Source organism: Calonectris borealis, chromosome 4 (genome assembly GCF_964195595.1).
Source record: "Calonectris borealis chromosome 4, bCalBor7.hap1.2, whole genome shotgun sequence".
Lineage (NCBI taxonomy): Eukaryota > Metazoa > Chordata > Aves > Procellariiformes > Procellariidae > Calonectris > Calonectris borealis.
Genome location: NC_134315.1, coordinates 31,559,722 through 31,574,230, shown reverse-complemented (window position 1 = coordinate 31,574,230; position 14,509 = coordinate 31,559,722). Strand labels below are relative to the sequence as shown.

Here is a 14,509-nt window from a genome sequence, read left to right as displayed (position 1 = left end):
AACGCAGCACTGATACCGCCAGACGCTTCAAACCTGGTTGGATGAAGTCGCTGCCAGCAGGAAGATGGCTGCGCCTCACTGCATGTGCCCCATAGGGTTGGTCTTTGGGGGTCTGTTCAGGGGATTTTAAGAAACCCCAAACACGCGCAACGAAGAGCCTGGCGACGTTGAATTTCAGTGCTGACGGCCACTCCTGCCGCTGGGCAGGGGAGAGCTCCCGGCGCCCCGCTCCACGCCTGAGCATCCCCGCCGGGCTCCGCCGCGGGGCCCTGGGGCGGGGCCGAGGGGGCGGGGCCGCGGCGGGGTGGGCGGGGCCGCGGCGACAAGCCCCGCCCCCAGGCACAAGAGGGGCGGTGCTGCTCGCCAGGATCCCGCATCCCCGCCGTGCGGTGCGGCTCGGCGCGGCGCGGCGCGGCTCGGCTCGGCTCGGCTCGGCTCGGCTCGACTCGGCTCGGCTCGGCTCGGCTCGGCTCGGCTGCTGCCCCGACGGCACTGTCGGGCAGAGGGTTCGTTTCGCGCCCCGCAGCGCCCGGCGGCCGCGGGATGGAGCTCGGCGCGGCGCGGCTGCTGGCGGTCCTGCTGTGCCTGGCTCCCGGTAAGTCCTCGGGGAGCCCCGGCTACCCCGGGTCCGGCCTGTCTGGGAGCTGCCGGGGTCCGGCAGCCCCACGGGGCCCCGAGGAGAGGGGTCGCGGGGATGATCGGGTGCCGGGAACGGCGCGGGTGCAGGTTTCCCGTGGGGTTGTCAGGGCTGGTAGAGTGGGTGAGGCAGTGAGAGCCCAAGGGTGGGACGGGGCGCCCAGCGCTGCGGGCTTGCTGTCCTCTCCTGTCCCGTCCTCTCCTCTCCTGTCCTCCTGCCCTCTCCTGCCTGGCCGGCCGGTGCTGGCCCGTCAGAGAGGGCTGCCTGCCATGGCGTAGTGTCCTACTCGTTTGGCTCCAGCATCAGCCCTCGTTTCCGAGAGCAAAATGTCCCTGGAGCCAAAGGCGGGAAACCCGTCATCAGCGAAGAACCTGCTCGGGATGCCAGCGATTAGAGCGTGGGGAAATACTAGGGAAATAGGGAAGGTCCCGGTCTGGCCTCGCTTTCTTGTTGCCCATCGTAGCTGGCTGAGCTGTCCCGGTCGGGGCTGCTGGCTCGCCCTGGTGAGGCGGCGTTCCTGACGGTGATGGGAGCAGCCAGGGCGGGCTGAAAATCTCTCCCTGTGGTCCTCGCAAATGTTGTGCAAGCTGGGCTGTTGCCTCAGAGCAAGCACTGGCACCCAGGTCGCAGCCGTCACGAGCGGTGGGTGCAATGCAACCCCTCGCGTGAATAAAGTCTGGTAGAAATAGATTTTTGCCTAACTGTTTCGGAGGAAAGAGGTAACCTTAGAAAATCATGGGACAAAATAAATTAATGGGATCTCAAATTTGTGATAAACTGTGTAAAAGAGTTTTTTCACGTAATTCATTGATCAGCAGTCTCGAAGAACACAAGTATATTCGATTTATTATAAGAAAGTTTGGTAATCCCTTTCCCCAGAGAGTGAGATCATCAGATGAAGGTTCACTTCGTTTCAATGTTCCACATCCTCTTGTTAGACCTTGAAGTTGGCAACGCAAGAAAACAGGAACTCCACCCTGGCTGGCTGAATTGTAGTGCTCTGCAGCTAGCTCCTGACCATCTGCCTTTGCTTCCTGTTATGACAGAGTTTTTGAACTTTCTGGGATGTGTGAAAAGTCATGATTTACCCTTCACTGCTAAGTAGGTGATGTGAAAGTGTCAGCTTAAAACATACTGCCTATCGCCGTATATGAGGGTTTTCTGATTGAGTAGCATTTACTTTGTTTATTGCATTGATTTGAGGGTTTTTATACATTTTTTCGCAGGTTTATTTATTTCTCTGGATCAGCCAACTCTTAGCATCCAAAAAGATGTGCTCACAATAACTGCAAATGACACTCTAAATATTACTTGCAGGTAAGGACAAATCTGTCCAGCATGATTTTGATGGGGGTAATTTATGTAGTGAGTTTTTGTACAGAATTGCAGGTGATTCAGCCTCTCTCCCGTCATCCCTCTTGTTTCTCCCCACTCCCTTTGTGCCCCCTGCTTCGCTTTTCCCTGGCAGACTGTAGAACGATCTTAAAGGGTTGCAGAAGGGAGAGCTGGGAAGCGCAGGGTGTCTGGGAGGAGGAAGCGTCAGCTGGTCCTTGTGGAGCCCGCTGGTGAGCCACGCTCTTGACTCTCTCTTTTGGGTGCTGTGTCACTTAGATTCAGCAGAACGTAAATCTCAGGTAGCTTCCTTGTAGGTATTAACAGCAGGTCGATTTATGTGAATTTATCCTATGTGACTTGATGCTCGTTTCTCTCCATAGCCGTAGCGACTTAGTGGGGCTGGGGTTCGCCACCTTGGCATCAGTACTGGTGCTAATGGCACGCTCATGCTCCTCTAACGTTTGCTTTCCCAGCGGCCAGAGGCCACTGGAGTGGTCCTGGCCAAGCAACCAGAGCAGTGCTGAGAAGCGTATCTCTGTGACAGACTGCAGCGATGGCCCTTACTGCAAGACACTTATTCTCCTCAAAGTCATCGGCAATGACACAGGGGACTACAGGTGCCTTTACAGGGACAACCAGGCAGCTACAACCATTTATGTCTACGTTCAAGGTAAGTGCTTACACAGTTCTTAGGTGACTCTTCTCCTAGCCTCAAGAGAAAAAAGGGATATCAAGTATCTCAAAACGGTTTTATCATTAAAATGTCGTAATACTAGAATTTTTGATCCTGTGAAACTGTTATTTTTCTTGTTTTCATGTTGAGTAATTACATGCCAGTATGCTAGTTGCCATCAATAGAAAAGCCTTTGTACCTGTAATTTTGAACTGACCTGTCGTATGCATACTTGGTCTGCTATTCGCCTCCACCCCGAACTTAGCATACATACCTCCACTGCGCTCTGTGCCTGTCCTCATGAATGAAGAGCTATTACTGACCTCAGCAGGAGTTTCATACGAGGGAGGATTACAGAGATTGTGTATTTATTAACAATGACAGATCTGATCCCTTTTACAATTTGCACTATCTGATACCATTAAGGAAAAAAAACCCAAAACATAAACTTCCATACATTTGCTGACTGTAATGGTGAAATCTATTTAGACTTTAAGAGCTAAGTTTTCAAACTCAGGCTGTCGGTTGTATTGGTAGGAATGCAGCTGAGCCTCGCAGACACTGCAAAGCCTCCAGTTACACACTCAGCTTAAGTGAGCGCACTTATTGGGGCATCTGCCTTTTTGCACTGATGGCTTGATGTCCATTTTCTGGTGCGCCCGGTTTCCTTTTTATTGTTAACTTATAGTTACAATTTTGAAAAATGGGATGTTATTTTATATATGGGTTAAGCTTGTTTTATAAGATCACGAACTTACATTTTTTTTGGTCTGACTTTGAAAACGATGCTGCCATTGGGGGAGCTGATGTAGCATGTCAGTACTTTTAACTGATATTTCCTGTAATACTTATACAAGGAAAGTCACACTAGGGTAAATCAGATCTTTGTCGGCACAAAGACTGCGGTGGCAGGAAGCTATTCTCCAATGTGTGCGCTGCTGCTGATAGCTGTTTTGAGAATAATGATATTGTAAAGCTAGGGAGGGGGTCTGTAAAAATATGTCCCCCCTATTTAGTCTCATCTTTAAGTGTTTTACCACATAGAAAAGACTAAAACTGATTTGAGAAGAAATAGACAGGGAAAGAACAAAAAAAGAACAAAAGGAAAAGTTTCCTCTGTAATCACGTGACAAATAATATCCATTTACCAATTGAATATTCTTCTAGATTACAGATCTCCATTTGTGACTTCAGTTAGTGATCAGCTTGGCATTGTATACATCACTAAGAATAAAACTGTGGTAGTGCCGTGCCTTGGAACCGTATCAAATCTTAATGTATCTCTACATGCGGTAAGGAAAAAAACCCAGTTATTATTATAAGAGTTGAAATCACTGTGACATAAATACATGGCCTGAAGTATAAATATGTTTCCTAAAAACTTCTTTCCATCCTTGGGAATTTTACAGCCTGTGATTACAAGGTGAGCGCTCTAACTGTACTCGCCCACGATCCTGTGCTCTCAGAGTGCGGAGTGATGGCCTATGAAAGGGAGATTGCTTGAGCTAGGATGTTAAAACTGGGACGCTGCAGTTATGAAAATGTTGGACTTGAAAATTCAGGGTTGTTTGGTTTTTGAAATCTGACTATGTATTTTATCAATATTTCAAACAGAAATATCCAGAAAAGATATTTGTTCCTGATGGTAAATCAATTTCGTGGAATAATAAAAAAGGCTTCACTATACCCAGTCATTTAATCAACTATGCGGGCATGGTCTTCTGTGAAGCTAAAATAGATGATGAAAGCTATCAGTCTGTGATATACATAGTCGCAGTTTTGGGTAAGCCAAAGTTTTTTTTCTCTATAGCCAATGTTATTTTGCTCGCTACAACATATTGAACCAATTACATTTGGTTGGACTCTAGGTTATTCAATACTGACAATGCAGATAATGCAGAATGAATGTTGTGATATGTATTACTTTTCTTTTAAATGCAATGTATTGTGTTCTTTCTGGTTGATCACTGGGATAAGTGCTTCTATTTTTAGTGTTACATAGATGCCGGGGATTTTTATTTTTTTTCCTGACAATGCAAGCCTTTTTCCTAAAATCAGTCTATTCTATACTTTATTCACTTATCCAGGATCCAAGTCATAGTTGAAAGGAACTAGAGGCAGGCATCCATCAGCAGCAGATGGGAGGGAATTGCTCTGAGGGAGTATCAAGGGAATGGGGGATCTGAAGGTCGCACTAGGAGCTAGGTTGTCTTGTCTCCTTCAGACCTATGTCCTGACTCTGACAGGGGTTTATCCTGGTATATTTTGTCAGTTTTTCATCAAAACCCAGAAATAACATGTGGAGGCTCAAGCCTGAGCTGAAACTGCAGCTATTTCTCTTTTGACTCTGACGACACAACGGCCACTTCAAGTGGCCGGTTGGCACCAAGGCAGTCTCGCCTTGCTTGGCAGGAAGACATAGCAGCCCTCCACCCTTTACTCTGTGCAGCAGGCTCTTGCTTCTCCACCAAATTCATCAGTCTTCACGCTGATTTGGAGCAAATTCAGAATTTCTGCAGAATTTCTGCATTCAGAATATTCTGGTTTGGAATATTTTAAATATTTTATTGCACCAATGCCAGACTGTCATTCTTAACCCCCATTTATTGCTGGGGGTGGGGATGTATCTGCTTTAGTTTCAGGTCTCACAAGGGTAAGACGAAGGTAAGGCAGAGGAACTGTGTGGGTCACCGTCTCCCGCCTGCTCCCACCGCCGGGGGGGCTCTGATCAAGGGCAAGCCTGCTGCGCCGTGTCTGACGCGACTCTCAGATGGGAAACGCTCAGAGCAGGCATATCCCTTCCCTCCAGCCTCCTTTGTACGCCCGTTATCATGCTGCACTGGGGCATCGAGGGGCCTCTTTGTAGCTGGGGTTTCGGTGGGAGTTTCGGTGAATTCGCCTGGGAAATTTGGTGCTGAGTGCTGTAAAGAAACCTCTTCTTACCCCCATGTTTTGTGTGTGCCTTTTTCTTCCTCTAGGATACCGAATTTATGACCTGACGATGAACCCGCACTACCAAGTAGAGCTGGCAGTGGGAGAAAAACTTGTTCTCAATTGCACCGTAAGAACGGAGCTGAATGTAGGAATTGATTTTAAATGGGACTACCCTTCCGTCAAGGTAAATCCGTAATAACTTAAAGGTGCCAACATCGCAAGGAAATTTGATTTAGTTATAATGTCACTCCCCTCTTTATAATATTGACAAAGAAATTGCAAAGTATATACAAAGAAATTGCTAGTATATACAAGTGTGCAAAGTGTGACAGGAGGAATAACAACAAAATTCCCAAACACCTCTGTCTTTTATCTATTACAGGAAAAACGTGCAACCATAAGGGATTTAAAAACCACTGTGGGAGAAGTAAAGAAGTTTGTAAGCACCCTTACCATCGACAGTGTGTCCTTAAGCGACAAAGGTCGATATACTTGTGCGGCATCCAGTGGCCGTATGAACATGAAAAACAGCAGTTACTTCATTATCCACGGTATGGCATCTTCCACTTCAGTTTTGTTGGTTGCTTCAGATTTGGGATTGATTACTGGGATGCAGGAGGCATCTCAGTGATGAATCAAATGACAGAAATGAACCAAACTGCAGCTACAGTATTTCTCCTGCACCCACTATAGGATTATTTTTATACCACAGGCTTAGCGAATGATAGGATTTTAAAGGATTCTGTATGTTACTGAAAGCTGTAGAATCCCATAGGAAAATGGCCAGTAAAATAAACTGAGGTAAGCCTCTGGTCCTCTTCTGCACTGACCTCCTTGAGGTAAAGCTGAATTTGTGTAGATGACTTTTTATAAGGGTTGCCTGTTCTCACTCCAGGTGAACTTCCGCTAGATTCTGGTGGCTCTGTGGGACAAGAGTCTGGGTCGGCATGAATGAAGCTACGAAAATAAAACTTTCAGCTTTTACATTATGAATAGATGAATCAAATGGATTTTTGGTTGTACGGAAATGATGCAAAGGAAATAACTTTGGCTAAGTGCATAGATAAGTACGAGGCCACATCCTACAGTCTTTTCTCAAGCCCCTCTTGGGCATAGCCCCAGTGGCTCTGCTGGCTTACTTCTAGAAAAAAATTGCCAGCATGAGAATGGCCCATTTTTAATCACTGAGTCAGACAAAGGGTTTTATATTTTCAAGGAGACTGGTTTTCCCGAGGTCTGATTTCAGGGGCCTGAATATTAATGGCTCTTTTTCTTTTTTTTAAACATTCAAACTTATATGTGGCACAGTGATTCGAGACAGATAGACTCAATTTTATCCTGGGTTCTTTATATTTCTCTTCAGGAGCCAAAACCAGATCATGTGCTATAGTGAGTGTACCAGATATTAAGTTGATACCATTCTAAATCTTAGCCAAAAGGCTAATCGCTGTCTTAGTCTGAATGCAAGTTTATAACTTATAACAAGTAATGTAAATAATTTCCAAGTATTCTGTGACTGCAACGGTTCAAATACATACTGGAGAAGAGGCTGAAAGTATCTAACTTTATCACATTGTAATTTTGGATACTATTATTTCCTGGAATGAGTAGATCAAGCCAGTTTTATGATATTTATTTATTTATGTATGTATATAGGTCTGACAGTTGGCAGAGAGCTGAGTCTTGTCTCTGCTTTCCAGAGCTCCCCGGTGGGGGAACTGGTCCGCTCCTCTGTGCAAGGGAAAGGACTGGGTTTTCACGGTGGGTCCAGAGGCCACCAGCTCTCTCCATTTTGGAGCCAACTGTGCTTTACCAGTGGCGTCCTGTCACTGGCCTCTATTTGTCATCTGCTGTTAAGTGCTAACCCAAACAGAGACCACTTATGCTTTTGTCTATGTGGAAAGACAATTTAGTTTAATTTTTTGCAGAAAGTCCTTTTATTCACCTGGAGAGAATGGAGAATGTGGTCGAGACAAGGTTAGGTGATACAGTCAAAATTCCTGTCAAGTTTAAAGGATATCCTCCACCAGAGGTGAAATGGTAAGAATCGGGACACAATGTGTTTGAAAAACTGAGCTATTCTTAGTCAAGGTAAATCTCTAAAGGATTCAAAGTGCTCTATATTTTCTTCAGGTACAAAAATGGAAAAGCCATCAATGCAAATCATACAGTTAAACTTGGCTACACATTAGTGATCACTGAAGCAACTGAAAAGGACGCTGGGAATTACACTGTTGTCCTTACAAACCCTACTAACAAGATGCAGAAGAGACATACGTTTACCCTGCTTGTGAACGGTAAGTGGCGTACAGGGGTACCTTTCCTTCACGTGTGCATGTGGCGTATCACCATTCTTAAGATTAAATTCATCCCAGAGCTATGAAGATTTAAGTGGGGGTGGTGGCCAGGAGGAGAGCACTTGAACCTGAGCCCTGGCAGGACAGAGGTGGCCCGTTTCTCCTGGCTCCAGGATGTGCTGGTCGAGAGTCTGCAGGCTCCTGGTGTTGTTGTTGTGATGATACTTTGTGTGTGTTTTTTGTTTTCTGTATATTATTTCTTTGCCTCTGCATCCTGCTCTTTTCCTGCCTTCCTTGCTGGCCGTGCTGCCAGAGTCCTCCCCCACCCCACTCCATCCTGGCCCTGTCCCGCCTCGCCCATCCTTCCTGCCCCACGCCGGCTGTCCCTCCTCTTCTGCCCTGCCTTGTGCAACCCTCCTCCTCCTCCTCCTTCTCCTCCTCCTCCTCCTCCTCTTCCTCCGCCTCTCTGCTCCCCAGGAAACAGCCTAGCCCCCATGCTTTGAAGACAGCAGGTCTTGGAAGGGGCGGCGAGGCTACATGCAGTGGGATCAGGGCTGGGGAATAATATGCATTGGGGATGGTGATGGGAGTTCGAGGGCTGCATTTTAAACCAGGGGGTAATGAAGGGAGATTTTATAGGAGATAGTAAGCATTGTCTTGAGGGCCTGATCCTCAAGGTGTGCGGCAGGTTCACCTCTTCCCAATACGTCCTTGTTCCTTGGAGGTGCTCTGCGTTGCGCTCAGACGTGGGGCACAGTGTGAATTAGTCACCGTGGGTCTAACGCACATAGGCAGTGCCACTGGGGAGCCGTTCGCGGGTGGTGTAACCTGCTGCTCTCTCCTAAAGTCCCCCCCCAGATTGGCGAGAACGCGCTGCTGGCCCCCGTCGACTCCTACAAGTACGGCTCGACGCAGGCGCTCACCTGCACTGTCTACGCCGTCCCGCCGCCCGCCGCTGTCCTCTGGCACTGGCAGCTGGAGGAGGAGTGCACTTTCAGCCCCCAGTGAGTTCTAAGCCCTTGCCATCTTCTGCAGCTTATGTAGCTCTTCAGGGTTGCTTGGGTTGGAGGGGTTTTTTTGTGTGCATCCCTTGTCCAGGCTCATTACCGAGCCCAAACTCATAGCCAATGAAGAAAAGGTCGTTGTACTTAATAGGCAGATCGTTGCAGGCAGGCTCTGCTGAGGTCGTCATCATCGGCGGTGAGTTGCAGAGGCAAGGGCCACCCGCAACGAGGATCCAGCAGCGCCTGTGTGTTGCCGTCATGCCTTCTTGAAGGGCATCTTGGCTTGCACGGGGTTTCAAATGCAGCTATCTGCATGCCCTCCCCTCAGATCTCCCTGTGGGATGCAGGCCCAAAGCTCCATCCCAAACAGAGGAAACGCTGTTTATGCTAATTACGGATCTTGGTGGTGTTGTTTTTTCTTACGCTCAAGTGCTGAGTGTGACGGTGCTCTTTATCTGTGTGAAAGTGTATCTCGGAGGAAGTGCACTGATTGATGTTGGGGAATGATAGAGAGAGTGCCTGACTGAGATTCACGCAGCTTCCCTTATCTGGGCCTGCCATAAGCCCAGATTTCCTTTTTTTAAAAAAAAAAAAAGCCAGGAAAAAAAAAAGCATTCTTCTTTCCTGTTGTTGTTGTTTTTAAAATGATTTCCACTAGTTTCTTCCTTTGGTGCCTGGTTGCTTCCTACACAATGGCTACTGTCCTCAAGAAATTCTTGTAGGGAGTTCAGTGATTTCTCTGTCTCTCTGTCTTCCTTTGAACTAAATTAACTTGAATCGTCCATTTATGAATGGAGGTTTGTTCCCAGAATAGCTTCTTCCCTCCAAGCATCCTGATTGAGCTGACACAGGCAGATTAATTAGGAAATTCACCTTTCGGCTTGCGGGTTTCTTATTTTACAGACCACAAAGGTCTCAGAAGGTTAAAGGGTGCAATTTAATAGAAATGTTTCCAGAAACATACTCTTCCCTCCTAGATGCAAGCTGTGGCCAGTGATGCATCTGATTTGTAGATAAATATCTGCATATTATAAAGAGAACACAAAACCACTCTCATGGAGAGCGAATATTCTCTAATGCATATGTCTCTACTTATATATCAGGAAAGTCCGCTCAGGAGCTAATCCGTATGCATGCAGGAAATGGAAAGTGATCTCGGAGAGAAAGGGTGGGAATCAGGTTGAAATTAAGCACCGAGTCGTTACTATTGCCGGGAAAACAAAGGTGAGCAGATTTTCTTTTCTGTTGGTTGGGTATGATTAGCCCTGTTCATCCGTCCACACATCTAGAAATATATCACTAGAGATGAGACTCTTTTCACCTAACGTTAAACTTGGGGCTCTACCCACAGCTAGTCGTGCAAGCTTTTACTAAAGCCAGTAGACAGAGGTAGACACTTTCAAGTCCTTTAGATACTGACCCAAAGTGAGTCTCCACTGAGGAACATAACTTAGATTTCAGTGTTTTACCTTTTAGCTGTCTGAAGTTAGATGAGTTAATCTTACCAATTAACTGTAATAGGGAGAAGCTGGAGAGACTGAAGAGTGGAAAAAGTTGTAGGTGCAGCATTTATTAACACATGTACTGAAGTCTGCCTTCTGGCAGGCTGCTTTTTCGTGTTGTCTTTTGCCTGATTATTACAGACTTAAGGAAAAAACCGTAAACATTAGGAGGGGACTGTGCTCCTGCTGCGCCATGGATTTGTGCTGTGGAGGGATTTTCGGTTGTGCAGATATCTGCAAAGCTGTTGAGGTGGTCGGGCTCACGTACGTACTTTAGCACTGACGTGGTATGAAATTGCTCGATTGTTCTTTTGTAGACTGTGAGCACCCTCGTGATTCAAGCGGCGAATGTATCTGCTTTGTATAGATGTATGGCTACGAACAGAGCTGGGTCAAGTGAGAGAGTTATCTCCTTTCATGTGACCAGTAAGTATACCCTGTTGAGGACAGCCATGTTAAATTAATGTTATTTCGTCTGTTTTCCTAATGATAGGTGTTTGAATGTTGTTGTCTGATTCCTGTCCTTTATAAAATCGTTTCATTCTTTAGAAATTTAGGTTTTTCTAAGGTTTTCCTAATGCAGCCTTTAAAGTCACCACCTAACTTCAGCCAAGTGGTTAGTTCTGCTGGCATCAGTGGAGTGGCAGTCCCGTGAGAATGATGCACAATGGGCACTGTTGTCCCAAGAGTGATTGCTGTTGGGCTTCTGCAGTCACTTAAAAGAGCTACAGAGAAATTGTGGTAGTGTCACAAAATGAGTAAAGACGTACTGTAATAACATTTTCAAAAATAGTTGCAAAGAGCTTCTGTCTTCTTGAAAATCAGTCCCCATATTCACATGCTGAAATAATATTTTAATCCAAATCTAAAAATGAACTATAAGATAATGCTAAGAATCGTCCTAGGTTGCCAGAAGTTTCTACAGTAAGAGGAACTATATTAATTACACAGGCTTTTCTTTGATCCATTTTAAATATATTGTTTTTAATGAGACTGTACTCTTTACATAAAGGGTTGATTTTTCAGTGTTTTGTTTCCTTATTTACAACTGGGCAAGGCGCGGATAAGGCTATATTTGTAAAACGGCTTTTTCAAGTTACTGTTGGCAACTAAATGTGCAACAATAGGAATTTCTTTTATTTTTTTAACTTCCAGGGGGTCTTGAAATTAATCTCCAGCCCCGGAATCAGCTCACAGAGAAAGATAACATGTCCTTGCAATGCACAGCGGACAAATTCACCTTTGAGAAGCTATCGTGGTACAAACTCAGTGCTCATGCTTCGCAGACTCCCTTTGGAGGGCTGCCCATGCCCGTCTGCAAGAACCTCAATGCTCTCCAGAAGCTGAATGCAACAGTTTCAAATATCAACGGTGAAAATGTCACCTTAGAGCTCACCCTCCGTAATATCTCCCTCCAGGACGGCGGAGACTATGTTTGCATTGCTCAGGACAAAAAGGCTAAAACACAGCACTGCCTGGTGAAGCACCTCACTGTTCAAGGTACAGATCTCTGACTGTGAACCAAAATGGGTGGTTGTGTAGGAAAATAACTGCAGTAGTGTCAGTTTTTGGTATCTCCAGGCCTTGCATGTGTTGGCTTAATGGCGCACTCAGTTTGTTAAATAGATTTAGACCATTTGTGGTAACACGCAGGTCTGGGTCTTGTCTGGGCAGCAGAGACTTACTATTTCATCAGTACCAGTGAGGAAACCCTGACCGAGCCACTGTGCTGTGCAAGGAGATGAGTTTGGCTTTTGCACAAATAATGGCATGTGTTTTGCTCAATAATTTCTCAGTGTTACTTTTCAAAACACGTTTTTCCCTCTAGCTGTATATGCATGTGTGTATTCATAGCATTAATGCTACTGCTTTGTGTCACTGACTCTTGAGTTTGAAGAAGTGTCTACAATTTAAAACTGTCACAAAGTGATGCCGGTATTCAGGCGCAAGCCATGCAAGCTGATAATCAATCGGCTTTTCACACAAATAGTGGTGACTTTGCTTTGGGATTTAGACATATAGGCTGATTAGGCAGATTCAGGAAAATATCTACCCACGTTCGTGGGCTGTCCTGAATGGACGTTTGATAGACCAGCAGTATCAGACTTCTCGTAATGACCCTGGAAATAGAAACGTGAGGGAAGCAAATTCTCACCTATTCCCTCTTCCCTCAGCAGCCTGAGCGGTTATGAATTAAACCATCTAAAGCAGGTTACATCAATACTGTTAAAATTTTCTTGGCTATTATCATTTTTTCATGTCATGTGGAAGTTTAACTATGCTCTTAACATGAACGCTGTGGCTGTTGGTGTTATAAAAGGATTTGAGACTTTGTTACTAGGCCAAGCGTCTAGCGTGTCATCAAGTGCTATTACTGCAAAAATGGATGTTTTCTTTAATGGTCAGTAATTTTGCCGTATTTTTGAACCAACAGAGCCCATGGCACCCACACTTGTAGGAAATCTGGAAAATCAAACAACAAACATTGGTGAAACCATAGAAGTGTCATGCACAGCAAATGGCATTCCTCCTCCAAGCATCATGTGGTTTAAAAACAACGAAACCCTCGTTGAAGATTCAGGTGAGGATTGCTCCTTTGCTATAATTTTCTATCACTTAAGGGCTTTCTTTCATGGGACTCACTGCTGATTTTCACCATGAAAAGTTTCATTTTGAATTTTTAACACAAAGTGGCATAAACATAGCAGAACTAAGAATCATTATTTTTTCCAGGTATTGTTTTGAAAGATGGAAACAAAACACTAACCATACGTCGAGTGAGGAAAGAAGATGGAGGGCTATACACCTGCCGTGCCTGCAATGTCCTGGGATGCAGAAAAGCAGTGGCTTTTTTTTCAGTGGAAGGTTAGTGTTAGCTTCTTCTCCGATTGTGCATGAAATCTTTACAATCACTAAAAGGAAGATCTACTGGCTATCCTGATCGGAGATCTGAAAATACATCATGAGATTTGCAAAATGTCCTGACCTTTCCTATCAAGCTCAAATTGCTGTCATAGCCATCATAATCCCAGCTGTTGAGGCTGACGCTTTCTTCTCCATAATGTTGTTTAGTGCTTTTCAACAAAAGCTGAATCTATCTTACTTGTGGTTGCAAGGAAAACTCTGCCAGTCTATATTACATACAAACCTATACAACAGACCCTACCTAAACCTGCAGATATCCTGGGGCATCTCTATTGTTTTGGTAACATAATTGTCATACTATGTTTATTAACAGTTGTAACTTTTTAACTATGTCATTGCTGTCACAGCATCTAAGAAAAACAAAGTGAAGACTTTGTGCAGTCTGTTGTGACTGCTGTCCCATTTCAGTGATAGGAACAGGTTGTGGATTTGGGTTAGGGGACTCCAGCCTTAGTTCACCAAGCTCTAAAAGTAGCGTTTGTGAGACCCGTCTCTTACTTGTTCCAGTCCTATTGTGGCACACACCAAAGTGCAATTCGCAATAATAAACAATAAATCCTAACAAGAGGTTAGTCTGCAGTCTGAGTAGCTGGAACCATGATGGACTTTCTACCCAGAGTTGCAATGAGACGCCTCGAACTAAAAGCTCCTTGCCCTTGATACCAATATATTTACAAAATTTAGTCCCTGAATCCTTCACAAACCTCTGTCTTATAAGTCAGGGTGATTGTCCGATCTGTTCCGTTAAGGTAATTAGAGCAGTATCCTGTTATTCTTCCAGGTCCCATTAGGATATTAAGATGTTGGGCAATATGTTTACATCGGGTGGAAATTATCTGCAGCTGACATCAATGTAGATTTCAGCTGATGTGGTTGGGACATGTCTGTAAAAGTTGGAAATCTGTGTAGGACATACTGTTTCACTCCAAGAAATTTATAGTGCAGCTCATTGGGGTCATGCAATGGAGTGTGCTATTGTGTACAAAAGTCTGTATGGTGCAAAGGATGAAATACAGGAGCATGATGTGGCGAACAGGAGCTGAAGAAGAGAGCTGCCTCTGCACATTAATAGATGTTCAAGTGGTATCTGCTGGAGACTATTATACTGGAAAAGGGATGTTGTAAATAAGACCATATTTTCATGCGTTCTTGTAGAACCACTTTTTTTCATGCCCCAGCTGATGTATGTAAAGAGACAAGAG

At 45.2% G+C, this 14,509-nt stretch overlaps 1 protein-coding gene across 1 annotated transcript in view; it reads left to right on the top strand.

Moving 5' to 3' along the window:
- Window positions 1-543: 543 nt before the first annotated feature.
- The window catches only part of KDR (kinase insert domain receptor), a 30,790-nt gene continuing 16,824 nt past the window's right edge, over window positions 544-14,509 (top strand). The window contains exons 1-15 of the mRNA XM_075150560.1: window positions 544-595; window positions 1,864-1,954; window positions 2,446-2,642; window positions 3,813-3,937; window positions 4,260-4,428; window positions 5,624-5,763; window positions 5,962-6,130; window positions 7,508-7,619; window positions 7,713-7,876; window positions 8,724-8,880; window positions 9,984-10,104; window positions 10,700-10,808; window positions 11,538-11,882; window positions 12,817-12,963; window positions 13,116-13,247. Of these exons, the coding sequence (XP_075006661.1) occupies window positions 544-595; window positions 1,864-1,954; window positions 2,446-2,642; window positions 3,813-3,937; window positions 4,260-4,428; window positions 5,624-5,763; window positions 5,962-6,130; window positions 7,508-7,619; window positions 7,713-7,876; window positions 8,724-8,880; window positions 9,984-10,104; window positions 10,700-10,808; window positions 11,538-11,882; window positions 12,817-12,963; window positions 13,116-13,247 (2,230 nt within the window). The remainder of the gene's footprint in view (window positions 596-1,863; window positions 1,955-2,445; window positions 2,643-3,812; window positions 3,938-4,259; window positions 4,429-5,623; window positions 5,764-5,961; window positions 6,131-7,507; window positions 7,620-7,712; window positions 7,877-8,723; window positions 8,881-9,983; window positions 10,105-10,699; window positions 10,809-11,537; window positions 11,883-12,816; window positions 12,964-13,115; window positions 13,248-14,509) is intronic.